Source organism: Lytechinus pictus, chromosome 2, assembly GCF_037042905.1.
Source record: "Lytechinus pictus isolate F3 Inbred chromosome 2, Lp3.0, whole genome shotgun sequence".
NCBI lineage: Eukaryota > Metazoa > Echinodermata > Echinoidea > Temnopleuroida > Toxopneustidae > Lytechinus > Lytechinus pictus.
Genome location: NC_087246.1, coordinates 58,501,535 through 58,528,602, shown reverse-complemented (window position 1 = coordinate 58,528,602; position 27,068 = coordinate 58,501,535). Strand labels below are relative to the sequence as shown.

Here is a 27,068-nt window from a genome sequence, read left to right as displayed (position 1 = left end):
TGTATATAGTCCATGAACATATTTTGCCTGCTATTTTACCCAACGAATGTGCCTGATTCATTATTTTTTTAACCAAATACTTGGTAACTTTCTCACAATTCTTTTTAAAGAGCTCAGCATGTTGATATTGTAATATGAATATATAGAAATAGGTTGATGTGGTTACTGCAATATTCAGCCGTCCAGTAGGGATCAAAAGCAGATTTATATTTTATGAAAGACCAGATTACTATATGTAATTCAAAATTATATAGATGTTTCTTGGGGCAATTGGGGACCTATTCTTTTAATGTTTTGAAATATGCAACTGCTTTAAACTTTGGACCAGGGGCAAGCCGTGTCGATCCATGTTTCCGATAGGGGGAGCAAAAGTGAAAAAAGGTGAGAAATGTTTAACACGCTGTACGCTTCAAAGTATAATACATTTTTTTTAAAGCCCCCCCCCCTCCCCGATCAATGCCCCTGCCTTGAACCTGAGTTAAAAAGTATTTTGTGACCATCAATATTTTGGTATATTATGTAAAGTTGTCATGGTTATTCTGATTCAACATTCCATGATTCCTTGTACTATCTTGCTTTGAATTTTGTGTTTCTAATGAAAAGAAAACAACCCTACAAATGTTGTATTATTGCTTTATAGTGGTGTAGTAATAGTGTGCAAATTCTACTGTATTACATTATATTTAAAAGACTTAATTTGATAAATTATATATTTGGGGTTTTACTGGGATTTTGGCTGGAATAGATTGAATTAAAAAGCAAGCGGCAATCAAATTGTCTGACAAGGACAATGTAGGACACAAAATCAGCCAAAAACATTAACATTTCCGGACAAAGTAATACAAGTGTGTCACTCCCTAAACCAGGTATTTTTTTAATAGAAGAACAACCGTTTAAACAAGATAAGAGGTCCACATCTTGTAAAAGGGAAATACATGAGGTAAGGTGGAGGGGTATTATACCCCCTATGCCCCCTCCCCATGGAACCATGCCGAGATAACAGTCATGGTATGTAATTATTTCATAAACAGAAGAGGCTGCATTTTGATTGAAAGTAATGGTCAAATATGTGAATTGTATTTTTTTTCAAATTGGTGTGTAAAATGAATTCAATATTTAGATATATGTAACTGTGTTAGTTGTTTGTGGATACATCTCGACTTTGTCAGCCTACTATGTACTTTTCTATACTTTTTTCAAGATATTCCTTTGTTAGTACTAATATTTAGATATTCAATTATTTATAATAATAATAAAATTGATTTTCATGTGAAGGAGACTGTTATTAAGTTGTTTTCTCTGGACCTTATTGGCCTCGGATACGTGCGATTGTGATCATCCAAAACTTGATAGAGTAAAACGATAAAGAAATGACATGAACGAAGAGACAATTTTGCTTTGGAATGAAATGTCTACTGATGAATTAAATCGGATTAATCCTGACCTGTGTTGATAATCCTCGTAATTTATGTTGGAAATTATTGTTTCATTTTCTCAGAAAAAAAACTTGTAACATCCCGGAAAGAAGTCATATCAAAATTATGTTAATCAACAGGCCTGTTGATTGTGAAAGACCTGATAGACGAATAAGTGCAGTACAGTGGCGGCAAATCCCCCCCCCCCCGAAATCTTGAAAACTTAATTTGTCTTTTCCACCGCTGCCCCCAATAAATTTATTTGGCCACCCCTATTTTTAAAATCCTGGTGCCTCCATTTAGGCAGTGTAAACTTATTCTGAGTCGATAATGATACCATTTCTTGTTTTGCTTTTGGGTTTTTTTTTTTCGTCTTCTAAAATGACTCGGAATCTTGACAAAAATAACGATTAGGGGTATTTCTATGGTTATACTAGGCCTGTAACCGGAATTTAATCATATATGTCTACATTTTGCATAATCCGTGCACAGGGTAAAAAAAATAGGCCAATAAGACTTATCTGGCTTCGAGTAATAGTTGCGTGAAAAGGCAAATAAATTTGAGGGGACGAGAAAAGGTGATGGGGCAAAGCAAGCGAATCGAACAAGTAAAATTTTAGACCGTTACTACAAAAATCAAATTTTGTGATAGATATTGACATATTTAGAAAAGGATATCATGTAACCTTTTTCCGACTCTTTTTCTTGGTCGTGATTTTAAGACCTTCGATCTTTCCACTATAGTGCCGTATGGATGGATCGGACTGTAACTTGTCATGTTTATGGCAAGAGTAAAAAATACTTTCAGTGTGTTAACGATTCAGGTGTGGATACAGGACCATAGACCGGGGGTTTGGTTTCTGGGGGTCCGCCCCCTCCCCCTCCTTCGTTCGCCTACAGAAAAAAGAGGGGAAGAAGGAAAAGGGTAGGAGAGGGTGAAGGGAAGAAAAGATAAGAAATGGAAGAAAAGTGAATGAAACAATTAAGGGGAGAAGAATAATTGGAAAAATTTAAAAATATATATCTTTCAGTAGACCTGTATTATAGCTCGCGCTTCATTTCGCATTGACGAGATGCATATCATTGCTCATCATAACAAAATTATGCTAAGAATGCAATATTAAAGTGTGAATAAGATACCTAGCTTATCTTGTACTTAAAAAACTTCACGCAACGGCCGATCGTTTTTTCCGGCCCTCCTATATAGTATTTGCTACAGTTGGATCCAAATTTTTATTTAAATTTAGAAAATTCAGACCCCTCCCCCCAAAAAAATCCTTGCTATCGGGCCTGCATTAATAAGTCCTTGAAGTCTTAAATAGTCCAGGCTAAAAAAATGTAATTTGGTCAAAATACCCCAAAATACTCAGATCGACAAACAACAAACACTGCTGAAATTTCATCAAGCGGATAATCATTTCGGTTCTTTTTCGATCAGCCCGGAATGCCCCTTTAAGCAGAGATTTTTTTGCTATATCATCCAGCAACTTAATTTAGTCCACTACATACCATATGCGTATTCGGGGGGCGGGCTTTTGCCCCCCCCCCCCCCGGGGTAGGCGAAAAGGGAGGGGCGCCAAAACGAGGAAGAAAAGAGAGGGAAAGAGAAGGGGGGTAAAAAGGAGGAAAAGAAAAAAAAGGAGGAGAAAGAAAAAGAGAAGGAAAAAAAGAAGAGGGAAGGAGGCGCTGAATTGTTGTTCGACCTAATGGCGCCGAATTGATGTTCGACCGATATGGGCGCCGAAATGAAGTTCGATATCGGGGGCGCCGAATTTATGTTCGCCTTATAGGAGGTGCCGAATTGATGTTCGACATAGGGGCGCCGAATTGAAGTTCGACATAGGGGCGTCAATTCATGTTTCACATGGGGTCGCCAAACTCATGTTTGCTCGCATCAAATGCATACTATAGTTAGATGCCCATCCTGTTCATGATTACCAAAAGTGCTTAGAAAATCCCAATTTAGGTCAGAATATCAGAAATTTTCATCTCGCTCGCATTATTGTATAGTATAGGGTGACGATCCTGTTCATGGTTAGAAAAAGTGCTTAAAGTGTCAAACTTTGGGTAGGATAGATCAAAAAAATTCCGCTCGCGCTCGCATAATTTGTTTTGTTAGATACTCGTCCTGTTAATGATTATCAAAAAAGCTTACTCGAATTTCCAAATTTTAAATCAGAATATAAAAAATTTCAGCTCGAGCTTCTTGCTCGCATCAATAATTTAGATTGATACTTTATCCTGTTCATGATCCCAAAATGTGATTAGAAGAAAGCGCTGTGATACAATCATTATGAAGAGCGCTATATATAATTACTTATATTGTATTGTAATGACAAGTTTTGGGTCGAAATATCAAAAATTTTCAGTTCGCGCGTCGTGCTCGCATCGATTAATTAGATGCCTATCCTGTTCACGATTACAGAAAGTGCATAGGATGTCCAAATTTAAAGGCAGAAAATCAAAAATTTTAGCTCGCGCTTCGCGCTCGAATCAATTGCTAAGATAGATTACCATCCTGTTCAGGAGTACCAAAAGTGCTTAGAAATGTCAAAATTGTAGGTCAGAATATTAATGTTTCAGCTCGCTCTTTGCGCTCGCACAATAAATAGATACACATCCTGTTAACATGGTTAAGTATCCTGATAAAGATCGTCACCTTATACAGCTATTATATACCTCAACATTTTATGCGAGCGCGAGCTGACATTTTCCTACCCAAATCTCGGGACATTCCCAGTAAGCATTTTTTTGTAACCATGAACTGGTAAAGAAATTACAACTCCCGCACATTTGATTTTAGTAGGGCCTATCACTCTGATGAGAAGTTAAACTTAATTGAAATCCCAAAGTGCTTAAAATTTTTATGTTTTCTGGTCGCATTTATTCCTTTCAAAAAGTGGTATTTCAACATATTCATGGATATTTTTTTTCATGAACATATTAAACAAGGGGGGGGGAGGTCTTCGATTGCATTTTTTTCACGTGATTATGAAATAAGATAATTATACATGCCTTTAAGGCACTTATGATAAATAGATTCAAAACAACTAATTTGGCGGGGTGGACTTGTTCTTTAAAGGGGAGCGAATACATGGGCCAACACTTTATGTTGTGTGCTATAGTCTTTCCTTTTCAGTAAACTTATATATATAGGAAAAATAAGCTAATAATTTTATTTGGGTAAAATTAAATGTTTTTTTTTCATGGAAATTAAGGTACATGTTAATTTTGCTTCATGATTATTGTGATAAGAACGAGAGGACGAAGGCCTATAGTGCATTATTGTATATTTATAGGTTGACAATTTATTTATTTGAATTGGATTTCTTATAATTTTCCCAAGTTTTATAATCAATCAAGAGATAGGCCGAGGATATAGTGACGCTATCGTACGGAAACTGGGTATATTTTCATTGTTTTGGGATATACCGTCAACTTATAAACAACTCTAAACCCTTTTGTAGTGCCCGCTTTGTTTACTATTTTTCGCACAGACGAGCATTGATTGAGGTTTCATTCAAAGTGCACTGAACTGAGAGCCCGCTAGGTCCATGATACTACGCTGTGAAACTAATGGAAACATAACACCTGTTGAAGATCAAATGTCTGGTTTCACCATTACCGTTCTGCATAAATTTGTCATTCAAATGTTTCTTGAAGACATAAAGGCAACTTCTGAATTCCATGGCGATGAAATAACGAGAGCGAGGCAATCAATTTAATGTTATTTTCTCTCATTTACAATATCCTTCCGCCCACGCTGCCATCGATGTACACGGACGGACAGCATCGCGAGCAAACAGGTGTATTTTTGTGTGTGGCGCGTGAGAATCGGGGATCGCAGTGCGAGATTTTGAGGAGGGTAAAACTCGTCTGGGTCCTCCCCTATCAACATGGAATTATTAGATAATTACGAGAGACGAAATGACCATTTTCGAGAAGAAGCCAGACATTTGTTACGAGATCTTCACCTGAACAATTCTAATGGCCAACCACGAAATGACATGAATGGAAGGAGAGAAAAACAGACGCGACAACGGACGTTTGAAAACGATTTACATGAACAGCATCATCGCAAAAACCAAGATTTGGATTTGATTGCATCTTCATCAAATCATGCTAGAGACCGCAAACAACATCAACACCATCGAGGAGGAATGGGACAGCCTGTAGGAGCTGAGCTTGGATTATTGGGAGCTGGGGATTACGAGGTCATGGATGGTAATTCTGGATTATTGGAACACACAACTGGACCAGTTCCCGACATGGTCAGTGGTCATCGTTCGTCGGGGGGTTCTGGCCAGCTCCCGCCGGGAAGAAACCGGACGTCTTCCACTTCCAGTCAAGGTTCTGCAAACGACTGGAATCGCAATGGTCATTCATCGGTCGGACAATTTGATCGTCATAATTGGGACTCGCCCCCACCTGGTTTGAAATCAGACAAGAAATCCATGAATGTGACAGGATATTCCGCTAACCCCAACTCCAGTTACCCGCCTCATTCTCAAGGTTCCAAATATGGAATGTCGAGGTCAAATTCAGCGGCCAATGCGAACGAGCGACAAGCTAGCGGTGAAATATCTCCGACATTAGTCACGGAGTCTCGTACAAAAAACCGTGAGTTACGGCCAAACGAAAGAAACTCGGCGATTTCTGCCTTTGACCCTTCACCTTCGCAGTCAAATTCGCATGGAAGGGAGTCGTATGACAGATCTGTTATTTCCAGAAATTCGTCACAAACAAAGTCTGAAGCGCGATCAACTTGGGTTAACGACGATTTGTGTCCTCCGCGTTCGGTAGCACAAAGTAGGGATTACAACGCGGCAGGCTACGGCGGCATACCCTCTCAGACTTCGGTCAGGTCTGGCTCTTTCCATCATGTTCAGACGAATGATTACCCTGTTGTAAGCGATGCAGCGCATGATGAAAGACGGCGTGATTTCCACCATCAGCGTGATTTCCACCATCAGCGTGATTCATATTCATCTAGCCATCACCAGAGGGAAGCCTCATATCACATCAACGGCCAACGTTCTGGAGGGGCACGCAGTTCCCCTGCTGGATCTCAACGGTCGTCAATAGCGAGCAACAGCTCCGGAGAAACATCCTCTTCACATAGCAACAGGAGTCAAGGAGGAAGTGTTGGTCCTGAAAGGAGAACATCCTTCAGATTGCAAGGTCAAGGAGTGCCACATCCAAGTGAGAGGAACCACAGTGTGCCTCCAGATATATATCCCTCCCAACACATTGATACCTACCTACCGGCGCCAAAAATACGTTCCAACTCCCAGGACCATCCTTACCCTGCCCAACATTCCAAAGACTACCAGGATTTATGGTCTGCGCAGTCCCAAGGCACAGAACAGGGGGATATGTCCCAGGCTTTGAGACCACAATCTTCTAGTACATATAATTCTACCAGTATTGAAAGAAGCATGCCTCTTCCAGAAGGCAATTCAGGTGCTAGAGTTGCCGACAAGGCATACACAACCCCAGCGATGCCATTAAATGTTTCCAACTCCAAACAGTCGCAAGCCAGCGTTAGACCCAAAAACGGTTCAGGACATTCGCATGGTGGTGCACCAACAAACTCGAACAAGTCAATAAATCCTCTTTTACGATATGAAGTTGTGCAAAAGAAATCAAATGGACCCTCAGAAGCAGAGAGAAAACTTGAGGAACTTACTCAGCAGTTGGAGAAAGAACTGGAAGAAAACCCAGAGGGGGAAGAATTTGGTATGAGTTGAATGCAATGTACATGTAGTACAGTGTAGATCTAGTCTTTTAATTTCAAAGTATGGAGTGATGCTGTTGTTGTTTACAGAATACAGATCATATTTCTATTTAACTTTTCTCAATATTTCTGATAAATATTGCAAAAAAAAATCAGAGAAAGGACTCAATTGAATATTCACATTGCCCTCTCAGTATTTTATAATTTGAAGAAAAAAAGTAATTTGTTTCAGTAGTAAGAACAACAGCAACATAAAGATTATTATGATTATATAAATATATTGATTATTTAGTGAATTTTATTTTTAAAAGCGTGCAAAGATACATGTATTTGCTCTTTTTTTTCCCCTTTTTTTTTGAGGGGGGAAGCAAATTTCTGAATGGTTCATCACTTTACGATACCATACAGGCATTGTATATTGAGGTACACTGTAAAACTGACAGTATACATGTAAATATAATGCACAGTTGTACCCATGTCTGTATTATAATCAATTGAAATTCTTCAAGAGAGAAATTATTCTAGAGTTTCAAGACTTTAAAAATCTAAAAGAATTTTTTTTTTTTTTCCATTCATTGTGTAACAGAATAAAAAAAAGGAAGTAATTGAGAATAAGAAAAATGAGGAATGGGAGAGAGCGGGGCTGACAAATGAGAAATATATTGTAGATTGTGGCAGAATATAGGCCTAGTCGCTTTGAGTAGTCAGATTCTAAATTGTATATGTCCAATGTTCTCCCTCCATGGCTACAGTGTACCCCAGGGGCCTGTCTTACAAAGAGTTATGATTGATCTGGTCAATATCAATTGTTGTATAGAAGTTCATCAATTCTTCTTGTTCTTCCTCTGTTTGCTTCGGAGATCAGTGGGGCTGATGTCATAATTCTTTATACATATACATTCCTTTGAAAATAAGGAGCACATTGATGTTTTATTGAGACACTGATGTGTGCATGGGTATGAGTGTACATCACATGTAAAACACAATTTGAACTGACATGTGTATTCAGAAGTTGGCGTCACTGGCTTTCCAGAGTTCTCATCGATCAAATCAACTGCAACTCTTTTTAAAGATGAAGCCCGACGATATAAGGACAGTGATTTTCTGTTTTACTGGTAAAAGAAACAGAATATCTGTTTGGTTCTTACACTTTCCATGCAGAAAATCATGGAATTCACCTTTGCGAAACAGAATTCAGGTTTTTGCTGTGTTTATTTCCAGTGACAGAACAGAATTTCCATTTTTTAGATCAAGTTGAAACGGAATTACAGATTTTCAGAAACGGAAAAGACCATTTATTGAAACGGAAAATCACTGTCTCTAACGATACTGTTACGGAAATCTATTCACCTCCTGACTGTTAATTTTCCTCGTGTTTTTGTGATCAACAGGATACTGTGTAAAGTGTGGAGAAAAGGTGACAGGTGCAGGCCAGGCATGCCAAGCCATGGGCAACCTCTACCACACAACCTGCTTCACGTGCTGCTCCTGTGGTAAGTGGGGTCAAACTTGGATGTTAAAGGAGGGTTCTTCCAAAGCACCTTGTCAAAAACAGTTTATCATTACAAATCGTCACAGTCTCCAGAGTTAAAACGATGGGGACTGCAGGTAAACTGTACATGAAAAGAGACATACATGTACATGTTGCATCCAAGTGTGATTTCTTCTGAAAGACATGGCACATACAATTGATATAAAGTTGCCTATTAAAGGCCAACTCCAGTTTGATAACAATATGATTTGTTGCCTAGAGGAAAAATCAAAGAAGTACATGTAGAGCATTGAAATGATCAGTGTCAGAATTAAAATGAGAATGTTATATTTTATTATTTTTATCACATGGTTTTGCTTGATTTGATAAAAAAATTGAAACTCTTGAATGGATTTTCTGATCATACTCTGATTCTAATGATCTGTTTCAGTGTTACAGTATCTTTGCTTTTATGGATCTCTATCTCTTGTGTAATTTCTTGGTAGCTTTGTACTTTGAAAGACACCATAGGAGAAATCGGCTGTTTAATTTAGGCCCTTACCCAAAATTTACCTGACACTAACGCGCAACTTACACAGCCTTTTATGATAGCAAAGGTTGGTGGGGAAAACCTCCTCCCAGAGGCCAGTGCCTTTCAGCCAATCAAAACCAGTTATTTTCAGTGAAATTGTCAGCAATGACTCTAAATTGTCAGTGCTGTTGACTTTCATGAAATGCCCCCCCCCCCCTGATGATACACGTACTGCTGCACATCCAGCATAGGTAAAACATGAAGGCGACAAGCGATTTTTGCGCACATGACAGCCCAATTCGCCCCTAAAAATTCTCAAAATTGAATACTTTGGGGCAACCATCTCTTCTAACTTTAGTTGTCCCAAGATCAGTGTCACAAACAATATTCAAGAAAATTTAGAAAATCAATTTTTCTATATGTCCAGCAGAATAGTGAAAAATGTTAAACAGCATGATTATTACTTGATGAACAAAATTAACCTTTGAAAGGAAAGAAATAGCCCCCAAAATTCAGCAATCGCCCCAATGTGAAGAAGAAAATGTTCCCTAAAGGTAAAATTAGAAATTATTTGTGCACAATCTAACCTTGTACATCCATGTATTGGATATTCCAGCCTGGAAAAAGGGTGTCAACATTTGGATTAAAAGCAAGCAGCACATGTTAATCCAACAGTCATGGTGGGAAGGGTGTAGTAATGAACATAGCATGCATTCCTAAAGCAGGGCAATCATAGTGACTAATTTGAACCAAGCATGTCAATTGATGGCATTCAATTTAACGAGCTAGAGGTCATACATATATGTAAGCATTGTGTACATGTACATGTACATGAACACTGTGCATATTTATGTTAGTCAATAAATGTTGTACATGTACACAGTACATGTAGGTCTTGTATTTCACTTTAGATAATTTGTCCCCATTCGAATGGAAATATGTAGGCGAAGGCACAGAAAGATTTGTTTTAGGAACGATGACAACTCATCATGTGTGTAAAAATTCATACAAGAAAGTACTTTACAATTGCACTTTTTTACTATCCTGTTTCCAAAAAGTTGTCTAATTACTTGTGTGCGTGTTTATGTTGAGAAATCGCTTCAACTGCTGCTTTTGAACCTGTCATTCGTCTGGACAGTTAGGTTTGTTGAACGTACAAAAGATGTACCCAGTTTTAATGGAAGAAACATGTGTTACATTAAAGCTCATATGATTATCTAGTATTTGGTTGAGTTCTTGATTCCTAATGTACATGTATTACAGTGTATATCTTCAGTTTTAATAACCCCACCCCTCCCCCCCAAATAAAAATAAATAAATGAATAAAATGTATCTGTCAAAACTGGAAAAGTTGTAACATGCACTCTTGCACTGTAATCTTTGATAACCAAGTTTAAGTTTTCAAAATGTCATACTTCTAAAGTATATAGAACTAGTTCATGAAACTTCAAGGACATAATCTTAAATCAGGTATTATTGAATGACAACGTTCTGTCTGAGATTTAGGTCACTTGACCAAGGTCAAAGGTCATTTAGGGTCAATGACTTAACTTTGTGGGGATCAACATTGAAACCTATTTATAAACCAAATTTAAGTTTTTGAAATGTCATCATAACGTAGAAAGTATATGGACCTACATGTAGTTCATGAAACTGGACATAAGGGTAACCAAGTATTACTGAACAGCTTACGTGAGTTTCAGGTCACATGACCTCAGTCAAAGGTCATTTAGGGTCAATGAACTTTGGCCATGATGAGGTATTTGTTGAATTGCCATCATAACTCTGAAACTATGTTTAGGGATCTAGTTCATAAAACATCAAGTGTCACTGAACATCCTGCGATAGGTTCAGGTCACATTATCAAGGTCAAAAGTCATTTAAGGTCAATGAACTTTGGCCATGTTTTGGATATTTGTTGAATTGCCATCACAACTTTGCAAGTTTACAGATCTGCAATGTACATGTAGTTCATGATACCTATATGTAGACATAAGGGTTATCAAGTACACCTGTATCACTGATCGTTTCCCATGAATCTTCGGTCACATGATCAAGGTCAAAGGTTATAGGGTATTCAATGAACATACAGTAGTATTTAAATAAATGGTGGTTTTGTGGATAATTTTCAGTAGTTTTCAAAGTCAGCACTGCTGCTACATTTATATTGAATCGCGTACTGCAGGCGAGACTGCCAGAGGCGTTCCACTTGTTGCCATTTTTGTTGCAAATGTAGTAAGCATATTCATAGAGGATCATATACCATAACTGTTTTCTTATTTTTCTGTTTGCAGGGCGTACATTAAGAGGGAAAGCATTTTACAACGTTCACGGAAAAGTATACTGCGAGGAGGATTACTTGGTAAGAATATATTCAGGCTTATTAAAGTTACACTGGCATTTATTTTGGGTGAAAAAAAAAATTAATAAGAAATTGGGCAATTGATTGCAAATTTGCACTTGCTTCTTGCAGCAAACAGTAAAATTCAATTACACTGTAGTTGAAATTGATATCTTGTTAAATTTGCGTCAGGAATTTATGAATGATCGGAAACATTTTCTTGCAACACCCCCAAGTTTGGACTTATTTTTTAGTACCTGGTTACCTTCTCTCTTTCTCTTCATTTACTTTTAAGAACTACAGTATGAAGTGCGTAACAGTACCTGGGCTTATGAAAAGATGGCTTTTTACTCTATTGCATTTTATAGCCCTGTGCTATTTTAGATACATGTATGTTCAAATAGTAAAGATTCCATCATCTGCCATGTAAAAATGTAAATAACCAAGTTTGTGTGGACAATAAATAATGTAATAAGCATTACCAGCTCTTTTTGACCAATCATGAAAATAAATTTAATGGCTTCTACTGGACACTGTTGAGAATAATGGGAAATGCTGATTTGTTACAAGAATATACTTACACAGTTACACTGTACCAAGATCAACGATGAAGACTAAAAATAGGAGAAAGATCAATCTGTCTCCAACCACAAGGAGAAGATTATGATGAAAATAACAATTTGGGGGTCTTCAAATAACTTAGCATTGTACTGTACTTGTTGTATGTATGTGTGTTTGACCCCACAATTATGTTGTACTCATTGATACCCTTTTTACACAGGATTTTCTTAGCCCCGGACTATCGCTAACCCCGTACTATCCTTAACCCCGTACTATTTTTTTTTCCTTTTTACACATGCCAAATTGTTATTGCTAACCCCGGATAAGGAATCCTTGCTTTTTACACACGAAACTCGCTAACCCCGGACTAGTGTTTTTTGTCGATCATTCGTAGTACAAGTACTTCACTCGTACCTTTTTACACACGCTACAATTTCCTTAACCCCGTACTATAGATGGGGCCAAATTGCCATTTAGCCCCACCTATAGTACGGGGTTAAGCTTAGCCCACTTTCGTTTTACACTAGCGATCTTAACCCCGTACTATCGCTCTTAGCACCGCAATTGCTGGGATAACCCTGCTTTTTTGCAGGGCCAAATAATCCCGTACTAAAGGTGGGGTTAGCCCACTTTGCAAAAATGCTGTGTAAAAAGAAAGTGGGCTAAGCTTAACCCCGTACTATAGGTGGGGCTAAATTGCCATTTAGCCCCACCTATAGTACGGGGTTAGGAAATTTTAGCGTGTGTAAAAAGGGTATGACATGTTTGGCATTGCAAAGGTGTGATAAGGCCTAAAGAGGTTCCTTAATATCCTAAAAAATAAAAATAAATAAAATAAATTTATTATTTCAGCAGCTTCTACATTAGATTTGTCTGAATTTTATTGACCAGTACAAGTTTCTACTTAGCATTTGTAGATTTGAAACTGAGCATTATTAATGTCAGGACTTGATATAAACCTGATATGAATCTAATACATTTTTTTTTTTTTGCTAGTGTGGCAATGCAGAGTTTTCCAAAGAGATCTCGGTTTACCAAGTGTTTTGCTGTTTTTTTTTCTTATTCAGCAATTTTGGTTCATTCATCTCACATGACTCACAAAATGTACACTATACATGATGTGTACTATTCATTATGGGAAATAACTTGCTGTGTTTCTCAATTTCATCATTAGAATAAATTATCATTTTGCTTTTGAACAAAATATTTTCAAGTGGCTCATTTTGAACAATTTGTAAATTGTAGGGCTTGATCGGAGTGTGTACATGTACATGTATTTCATGCACCTTTCAAGCATGAGCGGTTCTGAGAGGTTTCAGTATCATAGAATATCTTTTGTTTGCTTTCACAATGACCATTAGTGATGTGGTTCCTTTTTTATGCCCAGGGTCAAACGAGAGCAAATATTATAATCACTGATCAAACAAGCTGTAAACTCCCAGTGTATCCTGACCAGTGGCCAATGAAGATAAAACTTGTAACCAAGATACTTGAGTTTATTCATCATCATTGAAGATAAAACTTGTAACCAAGATACTTGAGATTATTCATCATCATTGGGGTCATATTCACACCCGCTTAATAAAGAAAAGTACAGGCTGTACCATAAAATTATTTAGAAATTGTTCTGATCGCAAAATATATCTGTACCTGGTATGTGTTTGTTTTGCATGTTCACACTTAGTAAAATAAGAATATATCTACATGTATTATAAAATTTGGTTTTATTTGGTACAGTTGATCATATTTCTTTCTTGGATATCACAAGACTGTTAAGAAATTAATGGTGCAGAAAATGGAGAATTTTCTAACTCTCACGGTTTCCAAAGATCCATGTACCACACACCAGGAGCCACTAACTTTGCTTTTATTGAAATTGCCATGGTGACAGCCTATCAAATCAAGGTTTTCATATACATGTTAAGTTATAAATGGTACCGCAATCAAGGTTTAATGAATACCTACATGTATTGCATAAAACTTGTACACATCATTTGATGAAAATGTCAGGTCGGTAAAGCGAAGATCAAAGGGCATTTGAGTTTTTAAAAATAGTATTTTACTCTTTTTTTCTTGGGGGGGGTAAAAATTCTTATTCGGTGCTGCTGCTACATTGTATGTACAGTATATGTACATATTGAATCATGTACATTTTTTTAGGTGAGACTGCCAGATGCATTCCACTCTGGTTTTTTTTTCTTCATAGTGACAGTACATGTACGCAGCATTTTCTGATCAAGGTTGGTTTTCCCTTTAAGATGCAAAATCTGAAACATCTATAAATTCACATCACAGAAAATGTTGGAGGTGCTTAGCCTTAGCCTATGGATACAACTGTACATGGCCCACTTATTATGAAATGCTCTGTTAGATTTCAAAAGGAAGCCAAACAGTTTGATTTATTACCAGGATCAAAGATTAAGTTTCTATGGTACATGTACATGTACAGGACATAGTTGAACTTGCTTAAATTATATAAAGCTTGTCTTTAGTGGAGAGAACTGTGTGGGCGTCTTGATGAGAAGGGCTGATAAATTTTGGTATGAATGAGAGGCATGTACCTCGAGTGTAAATCAAACATTTACAACTGTACAGCTATATAAAAAAAAAAAAATGTGTCCTAAGACTCCTATCTAAAAAGCACACAGAATGAACATGGGTATCAGGCATATATAATTCAAAGATCTCTTGGCATAGGAAAAGATCCAAGTACTATTTTTCTGTTTCTCTCAAACCTTGATTGTTCTGTAACCCAGATTTTGACTATTAATTTGATATTGATGTTTGGAATTTAAAAGCACGTTTTCTGTCATATTTACATGTACCTCTATTTTTCACAAAATTGGTACAAATTGCAGATGTCTATTGTTTTTTGTTTTTTTTTTTTGGGGGGGGAGAGTATTCCAAGTACATTTTTGTTTTTGCCATACAGTGCATGCCCCTTTTTTCTGTTTTCAAAATTTCAAACAGTACAGCTGAATCTTTACTTTCAAAGTACGTACAGTATTCTCCAAAAGAAACACTCTAATGTACTGTATGTCATTCCCATAAAAATAGCAGGAAAAATGTGCCCACTACTGTATGTAGATGTACAATGTACATGTAGGCAATGAACACCGAGTTAGGATAAATTATCAATCTGAAATATTAAGCATGCAGACCTTTACCCCCCCCCCCACATAAACACAAAAGGGAAAAAAGTATGGAACTATGGTTTGTGTATAGCATAGAATTTCAGTGACACAACATTTGCTCCGGGCTTTATTTTGTCTATAAAGATATACATGTAGGGTTTGGGTTGCAACAAGGTTTTATGTTAGGTTTAGGATAAGGTATCTCACTTCCCTAGTTATAAGCTACTGAAATCCTTGCATTAGGTCGGCTCAGAGCAAAATCACCGACTATAATTAGTTTCATGATATGTTCTCGTGATATCTTTATGTATTTCTCTTCCCTTACTGTTCAATTGTTTTTTGAGAACAGAAATCTTTAATGGATCAGATAATTATGTTTATAATTATATTTCGTTCTGTTTATTTTTTTTCTCTGCCTCTCCTTACAGTATTCTGGCTTTCAGCTGACAGCAGAGAAATGTGCTGTTTGTGGTCACTTGATTATGGACACTGTAAGTAGACAAGTCATTTGATGTTGTTTGAAATTGAAATTGGACCTGAAATTCACTGACCAGTACACAAATTTCAAGCAGATTTTGCTGGTCACAGGTGCAATTTCCTGCAGACCAATAGACTGATGAAATAAATAATGAATGATCACTGTGTTTTTTTGTCAAACTGATCACCAACCTCATTACAGTGTACATGGGATCACACTTGTAGTTCTACTGATCAATGCTTATTCATCCCTGTGCTTGGGATTCATCTTTCAGTGAAATATTTCTCTATTTTTTACTTCTCACTCATTGGGCGTGCTATACCTGTAGGCCTGTAGGAAAAAGTACTGGAAGTTGTTGATCCATGAGACGGCCATTCAGCAGAACAGAGACCCTTGAGAGACCTCTGTTAAAGACTTGAAATGGCAAGGTCTTACAGCAGTCTTCAAGATCAACAAAAAGTTGTAGTCATCTCAGGTCTTTGGAAAGGCTCTGAGAACCCCTGAAAGAGTGCTTCAAGACTGCTCCGAGTCTGAACCATGTCATAAGATTGAAGGCCTATCAAGACTACAAAGATCAATTGGTCAGGATCTCGGAGATCATCATTATTTCCTGGAAAGACCATTGAAAGATCAAGCAAATTTTGTGGTCTTTCATTGGTCTTTCAGTGGTCTTGTTCTCTGTGAAATGGGGTTGAAGAAAGGTAGGCCTCTGCTGATAATGATTGTTGGTGGCAGTTTCACTGGTGGATAGGGTGTGAAAATGGTGCTAGTTGAAAACTTGAAATATAACTCCCAAGCTGTTCTTATCATCCAAAATATAGATTCTCCAAGCGATGGGCAAATCTTATCATCCAGGCTGTTTCAGGTGTGTAGTCTGCAACCAATGCCTGGACGGTGTCCCCTTTACCATAGATGTCGATCAGAAGATATACTGTGTCAAAGACTATCACAAGTAAGTCATCTTTAGAAATATATCATCCCTTTGAAGAGAGTGATTCAGTGAAGTATCTCCAAGGATACACAGCTACATGTAGTGCATCTGTGCATGTTGTCATCGTACATACAGGGTGCAATCCCTTTTGGTATTCTGTACATTACTTGTCTGCATGATCATAAAAAGTTATCTCAGAAACATATGTATCATCCCTTTAGATTTACACTAGGTGATCAATCAATCAATCAAATTTATTTTCCTCAAAATGAGTAAAAAAACATGAAAATATCATTGCATAGAAATATAAGAAATTCAGAATGTGGAGTTGATGGGCATGGCAGTTTAAGTAATTCATTTCATTTATTCATCTTCCTCATTGACTTGATGCATTACGTTAACCGCATGACCGACCGTTACAAGTAGTCATCTCATCTATCTCATCCCTTTGTGTTTCATGATGCACTACATGAACAAATACATGTAACTCATCTTTTTTCTCCATCTCATTTATTAACTTGATGTATTTCTTTTACTGCATGACCCACCGATGAGTCTTCTTACCTATTTCATCTTTTTTTTTAAATTTCATGATGCAATATACATGTATTGCAATATAAAATCATGTCTTTTATACATCTCCTTCATTGACATGATTTCATTCCACTACAAGTTTACAGTCATCTCATCCACGTGTATTTCATCTCTTTGGATTTTATGAATGTACATTACTTTGCAAATTGCAATGCAGATCATTTAATCAACAGGGAATACTTTTGCTTTATTTACCAAGTTTGATTATCACTTTTGCTCATGAGAACTACTGTATATGCTGTATTTGAAAGTCTGATGTAAAAAAATAGTCTGCACACAAAAGACTTGTGTAGCACTCTTTAAAAATGTAGAGCAAATTGCGATGCGATACCAAGAAAATTTTCCATTTCATTGACTTGATGAATTAGGCCCATTTTCTTTGGAATAGAGGTGTACTATAGTGTCATTTTTTGTCTTGATATACCGTACATGTACTACAGTGTAACTACTACATTGTACTTCATACTCTCATTTTCATATTAAACTGTACATGTACATGTATATTAAAGCCACACTAATCATTTGTGCTGTATCACTTCATTGGTTATTTTGATGTGAAGAATGTCTCATAAAGTACATTAACATGTAAGTCTTTTATACAGTTTCTTGATACAACAGATAATAAATAATTCATTAGAATGATCAATACAACTAAATATTGACTCTTCATTCATTTTTTTATGTGTTAACATTTTTTTGAAACTGATGCTTCTGGTTCTGAATCTAGATTATGGCACTTATCCTCAAGTACATGTACAGACCTGTTCACTTTAAATAGACCATGGTCTTACTCTGTGCCAAAATTATGGGAAGCCGAAAATGTTCAAATGTTGTTTACATTGTACTTTTTGATGATTGTTTTTACTCTTTCCTCATGCTTTATAGTGGGGAATAAAGAACTAAACTAATTTTTATATTCCCAGACACAAAAGGCAGACAGCCATTTGAATATCAAATGAGCTGAAAATTTGAACCTTAATTTTTTTTATTATTACTGCATGTTTGAACCTGTCTTGTTGATTTGTGTCACAGTTGGCTATCCATAGTTAAACCACAGTACATGTATGTAAATGAGCGTTTAAATCAAACCAGAGTTGAGAATACCGGCCTACAGTATGTACATGTACATGAATGTCATTTCGAGAGGTTATTGCTGATTTAATTGTATTTTTTTCTTTTATGCTTTTCATGTTTGAAGAATGCAAAGGTAAAAAATAGTATGTAGATTTGTTTCTTTAAGGCCACCGCACACCTTACGATTGGTCTGCAACCTGATTTTGGAATAAGAGCTGTTCAGTAATTTGATGCTGATATTGAGAAATTGAACATTTTACTGTTTAGAGTTCTAAATCATCACACAATGTACATGTATGATCCAATCTGTGACTATGCTACGTGTAGGGCAAGTCCAAGAATTCGCGCGCGTTACGTATGGGACATTTTAGAGGCTTTAATGACCTGAAAAATAATGTTAAATGACTTTGATTAGATTGAATACCCTCATGATGGTAGACATCTAGGAGAAGAATAATCATGCAAAAAATGGTGACATATGACCTTGACCTTGACCTTTTAGCGAGAAAAGATGGGCGTTACGTATGGGACGCAGAAAAAAGACAATTTTTCAAACATTTTTTTCAAGTTGAGAATTCTCTGAAAGTATTTCATTTGACAACTTGTAACTTAGTGTGATAGTAGTCACAATACTCTAGTATATCTAAGGCAAGTTTCATGTCATAAGCCAAATCCCTCTAATTACAGACTCTAATTAAACAAATTAATGACATGTTACGTATGGGACAGTTACGTACATGTATGGGACATTTTGTCCCCATAGAGAACGTACACAATTTTCCCCATAATTAAAAAAATTGAAATAATTTAAAATATGAAAATAACAAAAGAGTTTCTGTCTTTTAAAATGTTCTATTGAGACATATTTGATATGACTGAAAAGGAAATTTCATGGTTTCATGAATTTCTTATGTATTTCTATTGTTTTTTATTTTTTTCATATTTTTCCATTTTCACAATTTTGTCGCTTCAGTTGTTTTCATTAATCAGTATTCATAACAAATCAGTCTTTAAAAACTAAAGAAAAGGTAAATAATAACTTTTTAGAGCACTCTTGAAATTTGTTTTTCTCCATTCACTTTGTACACAAATCTCCCCATTGACATTGTGTGTAAATGTCCCATACGTAACATTATGTCCCATACGTAACAATTTTTTAATTAACTTTTAATTAAAAAGTAAACTCTATTTTTGAAACTTTTTGGGGTATTACATTTTCATACTTTATAAATTAGAACTTCCCAGAGATGCAACAATACAAGTATTGTATTATGAGAAATAACTTTAAAAAACATCCTCAAAATGTTACGTATGGGACATTCCATCCTTGGACAAGACCTAATTTGCATAATTAATTAGATGACACCACTTTTTTTCCCCAAAAAATAATAAGATGTTAGGGGGTCCATGTCCCACCTATGACTAAATCTCACAAGATTTGTTTTGATTTTCTATAATTGTCCCATACGTAACGCCCATTTTACCAATTATGCAAATTAGGTGCCCCAAATTAGCATAAATATGCATATCAAATTTTTCTTAATGAAATTTTAAAATTCAACATTTGGGCTTTCTTACCCCACTAAAGATAACTTCTTAAATTAAAGATGAAATTTTGCCTTCTAGGGTGACCTTTTCTTGGACTTGCCCTGTACCATCAATAGAATAGGAAAATTGAATCTGTCGTCGTAATGAGTATGACGTCAGAATAGCAATCGTACAATTGTCTATGATTTGAAACATAAGTGGCCTTTACTCAAAAAAGCTTGCAATCATCCAAAATAGTTATATTTTATATAGTATTCCTAGAGTTATTTTAAACCATAAATAAAGAGATACAGTACTTATTCACATTTTCAGAAAAAAGGGGCAAAATGCAAAGTTTCAAAATCAGAAATCTTGTGGACCACTCATAAGGCATGCAGAGGCCTTTGCATTGTACACTTACTCTTTGTCCCATGACCATTCATGTATTGATTAATTGCATGCATGTTGCATTCAAATCAAGCAGTGTCGATTGAGAATTGTGGTTTGAAGAGAAGTTGGATTGAAATTTTTTTAAACGTAAAAAAAAAAATGAGCTTGGTTCTAATTCACTTTCCTTTAGTACAGGCATGCTCATACATGTACCCTACTTGTCACTGTATGCCCACATAATCATGGAGATGAAAAAGATTAACGGCCGTGATTAAAAGCTGTTTTTGTCATGCTTTCTACTGAACTCACCTGTTACATGTACATAGCATGTACAGTGTAGGCCTTCATGATTTTTGTACAAGAATGCACAATCACAACGAACATTGTCCTTTTATTGTATTCAATCAGCATGCTCCTTTTCATTCCTCTCTCTACCTACTCATTTGTTCACCATAGCCTAAATTTCTTAGAAAAGAAAAAGACTTCACTGTTCATTGTTCTGATCAAGAGGAGAAGAGTGTACCATTTTCCTTCTCATTTCCTTTCCTTCTTTTGAATTTAAATTTTATTCTGGCCCCCAAAAGTCAAAATTTTGTACGAAGCAATTGAGCGAGCTGTTCCCTTGTAGTTAAATTCAGTTCAAACTTGTGACACTGACTCTGCATGTCTACCAAAATTTGGTAAACTTTAAGGCCCATATTCTGAATTCGGGTTTAACTTAGACCACGGTCTAACTCTGCTAAAATTATGGGGAGCCAAAATTTAAAAAAATGTTTATTATTGTATATTTCTTACATGTACATGTATGTTTACTTATTTTGATTCCTTCAAAATACTTCAGTAATCATTCACAGACAATTATGAACAATTTGAGTGTCATATGAGTTAATAAATTGGATATGTACTGTTATGGATTTGTGCCCCAATTGGCTCTCCATACTTAAACCACAACTTTAAACCAGGGTTTAATTTAAACCTGACTTCAGAATACGGGCCTAAGTCTTTAGTTTTGGTGTCACTAAATATTCCAAATGCTAGATCATAGAATGCATACATGTGCCCCTTAATGGTCGTGGTGTGAAGGATGTGTACATTGTACATGTATTAAAGGTATTGTTTAACTGTGTGAGCAGCCGATTTAAAAAATTCTCAAACCAAGATGAAACATGTGTACAACCCTGAAAACAACCATTATTGAGAATGAAAAGCTAAAACTACAAGGCAAACCCCGATTTTGTAAATAGGCGTCTTATAGACGCCTAAATAGTACACATACATGTAAGTGTATGGGATGAAATTAAGATGGTGTTTTCGGTCACTTTATATTTCAATTTTTGAAGCACTAAATAATTATTTTCGAACACAATTTTTTTCTGGGCTTCATTTTTGTAACATATCACAGACACAGGTGACAAGTGTGACCTTCTAGCTCAGATTTTTTAAAAGTCAAACCAATGTTTACCAATCACTTTAACTGAAAATGTGTTTTGTTGGATACCGACTTTACATCAAAATTTAATTTTGGTTGCCTGATCAAATTACAATGTACATTGTATGTGTGTTCTCAAGCATAAAATGGGCTGGAAATTTCAGGATATGATCTGTATTATTTCTCTAATACATGTACATCTAAAATACGTACATGTAAATACATGTATGTACTGTACATGTATTAGATTCAAGTGTGTGCGCCATCACATCAGGTTATCGCATAAACCGACCATTCGAGAAAAGGATCCCTTAAATTCCCGAAAGGTTGGGTGATTCAGGTCCAATTTACTGATGTTTTATAAATATTACACTGTATTTGATAGCCAAATAACCAGGTGTTTGTATACATTAAAAAATATGTGCCAAAATGACTCTGGAAGGAAATGTGTAATTGCTGAGAAATAAGCACAGAATTCCATCAAATGTCGGGTATTTTTCCAAGCAATATTAATACACTATCCCGCATATGTATGCCTTCTTGTGTTAGTGATTACCAGAATTATAGGATTTCAGCCAAGATTTCATGATTTCACAAAGATCGATGTACCAGTTCTATGATAATATTGTGACATTTGATTTTAATAAAGACTTTCTGGTGAAATACAGTATGTAATTTTTTGCTACAACTACTTTCTTTTATCTTTAACATTTCATTTTAAATAAAAAGGAACCAATCTTCTTGACACACAGGAGAAAAATATTTGAAATAATCAATGTGAAATTATGTACATATCTGTGTGTACAGGATTAACAAATGCTGTTTAATCCCCAAATTTACCAAACTTCAAACTTTTGCAAATTCACAACTTTCTCTTTGTTTGTAAAATCTTTTATCATTATGTATCACCAATATTTTGGGTAGGGTTCCCTAATATCTCACAAAATCAGAGATATTGGTTTTATTGCTTCTACAGATTCAGTTAGTTTGCCGATCATGTTTTCAAACAATTGCCCCAGTAAATACTCCCTTCGCCAAATATTAGGATCCCATTCATGTTTAAATCAACAGGAAATGGGATTGTGCTGTATGTATTTATTTTTGACATGAGAAGATGTTCTTGAATTGTCTCTTTTGTGTGTACCTGTGGACAATGTTTGTACCGTGTAATTTTTCCAACTGCCATTTATAAAAATGATAAGATTTGAAAGAAGCACCAGTAGGACAGATTGTAGGCTTGAAAGGATACTGCAGGCTTAAAGTAATAAGATTTAAACAGGTCAGACAAAACATTGAACATTTCATCAAAATCAGACAAGGAATAATAAAATATGACATGTAAAGTTTTGCATTATTTCGGTAATAACAATTCTATACATGTCTTCACGAATACACTATGAGCAAGCTGATGATGTCATGTACCCCCACTTATTTTTGTATTATATTACATATGAAATTATAAATTCCAATTTGTCGTCCAAGAATGAAAAAAAAATGGCTAGACAACTGATTATATTCATTGCTGCAACTGATTTTATTACAAGGGTGACAATTTCATGTAATGTGTAAGAAACTTTAGGGAAAGTGGGGATATGAAATCATCAGCCCATCTGGTAAATATCCATGATGGTGTGTAGAATTGTTATCACAGAATATTGTTAACTTTAAAATTCAAAAGCATTGATATTTGATAAAATATTCAGGGAGATTGCTTGGCAAATTTGACTCTTTTTATTATTGGCCCAGAGTACCCCTTTAATACGGATCATTCAGACATGTTTTTAATAGTACATTCCATGGTACTATCCCCACTGCAATTCTGTTTCCTGTCAAAATAAATCAAAAAGACGCAAATTTTATTCTTATTTTATCTCTTTGTACCACATCCCACCCCCCCCCCAAAAAAAAATGCTACATTTATAGTTGTGCTGTTGTGCATGTTTGGTAGTCCACATCCACAGACTGATGCATGTTTTATGAATATTTGAATACCATTTGTTTTCGCAATATCATTAAAACTCTTTTGATAAGGCTGATGTTGTAAACTTGTAATCTGTTGTTCGTAATTTTAATGGTTTAATGTTGTGTGTAAAACTTTTTTTTTTGCATGGTCTACAAATGTTTGCTTATAGAGTACAAATAGGCCTACATGTATGTAGCCTGTATTAGATAGAGCTTGCTCCATTTTGTCTCCCTTTTTTGATGAATTAAAAACACATTGGATCCATAGAAAGAAATCCTTCAGTTTGCATGTTTTGCGGTCTTCAAAACTCTTGTACTCATTGCATTTTCACCAGCCTTGATTTTTTTAAAGATGCTCTTCCTACATGTAGTATTAGAAACATTTGTCAAGAAAGATTTTTCAAGCTTCTATCTCCGTTTTGCTTTCTTTCTCTATCTGTCGCTGCAGGACATACGCTCCAAAGTGTGCTGCGTGTAACAAGCCCATAACGCCGGTAAGAAAGCTATCAGCTCCTTTCTCTTCAATCTTCATCTCCATGGGCCCCGTTTCATAAAAACTAGATAACAACTTTGCAATATCGGCATAAAGCTACTGAAATGTTTCAAATTGATTGGCTAGTAGTCAACTTTATACAGAAATTGTGCATATGTTATTACAACAGGTTTTAATGAAACGGGACCGAGGTTCTTAACTTCTTTTCAGCTTCTCTCTCCTCATGAAGTTTGGTTGTCAAGTTTTCCAATGATTCTCTTGCCTCTCTTTTTACATGTCTCGCTCCTTTCTGAAGGTTTTCTTCTATAACGTAAAAGAGGGATTTACGTTTACATGTACACTGTGACTTGAAATACTTCTTTCTGCAGTACATTTTAGTTGTGTAGTCTCTTTTCTATTTAAACACGTTGAAAGTGGGGTATAATGAAAAAAAGAACAGTGCTATAGTTAATAACTAATACATGTTGGTTGGGAGATTTTGGCATGTTTGTATCTTCTGTTGATTTTCAAACTTGAAGTGAAGTGAAAACGATTTAGTGGGATGTACATTTACATGTATTTCTCCACACCACCCCTCCGCTCTCAATATATTCTACAATAAAAGTTCCCTTTACCCCCAAAATGGTGTCCCACTGGTCACTACAGTGTACAGTGTTACCGTATTCTCATATCCAGGCATGAGTGCTGGTCCTAAGTTTGGTCAGACCATGGAGGTAGAAAGAAAAACAAATTTGGACTGGCTTGTACATATACATGTAGTATGATGACCATGAAGTATTTGTAATGTATGCATTCCATAAAAATATATTCTGTGTATCCATGCTACATGTACATGTATTTGGGTTTTTTCTTAAGTTTGTTTGGTTTTGGAGATCTACTTGGCAGATAAGCATGTGTATAAAGTATGGAATTAATGAAAATATTGAATATTTTCCAATTTTATTGAATAAGGAAATTAATGAAATATTAAAGAAAATGGAATAGAATACATGCAATACATGCCCAAGAAAAGTTCTTTACTACTACGGTATGTACAGTACTTCCTTGTTTGTGTTGATTTGTATTCTGACATTCATTCCTGTGTTCTGTTGACAATCACCAGTACAATGCAACATGTATATTATGCAGGTGTTGTACGTGTATATACAGGTGTATACTTGTAGGTACATACATGTACAATACACCTGGCTCACAGGCCTTTCCTTATTCCAAACCTACTCTACACAGAAACCCTTGCTTCCAAAATCCATTATGAATAGACCAGATTCCAGAACATCTATTCACTTCTCTCTCTCTCTCTCTCTGTTTCTCTTTCCGTTCTATTTAACTCCCCCCACAGGGCACAATGGAAACCGTGAGAGTTGTATCCATGGATAAAGACTTCCACGTTGAATGCTACCGATGTCATGTAAGTATTGTGGATGTAGTAGTCTTCTTCAAAAACCCTGTATTGAATGCACAAATTCCATCTGTGTTCAACGATCACGAAATTAGTTTGAACGGAATGCAACAAAATGATTTCATAATAAACAAAAACTGCCAAATGATTATGGTAGAAAATGCTTACTGTAATTGCTTAAAAATAAGGAATCTACATGTATGCATGATGTATCAGCCAGCAGAGGGCAGATCTTCTTGCCAGCAATAATAATACATGTATGTGTTCCCACATGTGGCTATCTGTGCTGGCAATTTGAATGTGCTTGCATTTTTCAGCTTAGTTTTTAATAATTCACAATTTTGGTTTACTTTTTTTTTTTTAATCTACAATTGTCTCAACTGTGTACACATGCAGGGTTCACTTATATTTTGGTATCATCTCATACTTCCTTGGTGCCATGGAGGCAAACAGTCTCTGTATAAGACCTGACATTGAAAAAAAATGTATTTGAACTGTTTGAGCAAATGAATGAGAAATATTTGTAAACTTCTGTGATTTATTGCATTTACCTGTACGTACATGAACCTATAAAAGGGCCCCTTTAGATGTTTGTATTGTGGCTGTCTAAGAAGCAAGTTCAACAGGGGCAACAAATATGAAAGCTTTTCATATTTTGCTTCCAATCCAATTACTTGGATTTCACAAAGAAAAATGGGGGAAATCGGGTGGACTTCGAGCTAGATATTAGTGACTTTTTATGTTTTTACATAAGGTATTAAAGAGAAATACCAGTTGTGGAAGTGATCTCAGAATGAGTTCGAACAGAATCCAGTAAAATGACCACCCAAGTGTTTGTATGTATAAATTGAAAGTATATATGCCAAATGGGTCTGGGAGAAAATTGCTGAGAAATCAGCAAAATAAACACAGAATTCCATCAAATGTTGGGTATTTTTCCAAGCAATATTAATACACTGTCCTACTGTCCTACATATGCTATTCTGTGATAGTGATCTTGACTGTTGTCAGTTTTCAGAGCAAGATTTCATGATTTCACAAAGATTATTGATTTTATGATAATGTGCAATATGTAGATGTACGATAATAACCTACGATCAGACTTTCTCATGAAATACTTGCAAGTAGGTTCTTTTATCTTTTACCTTTATAAACCCTAAACCAAACCTGGCTTTTTTTGGTGTTAGCTGACCGGGGTTGGGGGGGGTTCGAATCAACTTCCCCCTAGAGATCTCGGCCATTGTTCATGCGAACCGCTTGAAAAATTTGCATGATAATAGTGTGGGATGTAATCTACAACAAGGCTTTATACTTAATTTTTCTGAAATCATCAGAATTATTTTATATGAATTATGCTAGTTAATGCCTAAATCATCTGTTTTGCTCTACACTTTAATTCACTATAAAATGCTCATAGAATGATAATTTTTGGTGTACATGTACATGTACATATTCTTTATACCATTGCTAACAATTTCAAATGAAAAAAAAAAACCTGGTTTGAAAACGAATTTCTTTATGTATTTTATTATTTTATGTATTTCTTTGTTTTTCGACCTTTTGTTTTTTCGCCAAATTTACAGCAGAAACTTTTTGATGC

At 35.8% G+C, this 27,068-nt stretch overlaps 1 protein-coding gene across 1 annotated transcript in view; it reads left to right on the top strand.

The window, feature by feature from the left end:
• Positions 1 to 5,189: 5,189 nt before the first annotated feature.
• LOC129253900 (Wilms tumor protein 1-interacting protein homolog) overlaps positions 5,190 to 27,068 on the top strand; it is a 30,060-nt gene continuing 8,181 nt past the window's right edge. The window contains exons 1-7 of the mRNA XM_054892334.2: positions 5,190 to 7,154; positions 8,544 to 8,645; positions 11,450 to 11,517; positions 15,620 to 15,682; positions 16,491 to 16,621; positions 24,025 to 24,070; positions 25,409 to 25,477. Coding sequence (XP_054748309.2) covers positions 5,312 to 7,154; positions 8,544 to 8,645; positions 11,450 to 11,517; positions 15,620 to 15,682; positions 16,491 to 16,621; positions 24,025 to 24,070; positions 25,409 to 25,477 — 2,322 coding nt within the window. The 5' untranslated portion in view covers positions 5,190 to 5,311. The remainder of the gene's footprint in view (positions 7,155 to 8,543; positions 8,646 to 11,449; positions 11,518 to 15,619; positions 15,683 to 16,490; positions 16,622 to 24,024; positions 24,071 to 25,408; positions 25,478 to 27,068) is intronic.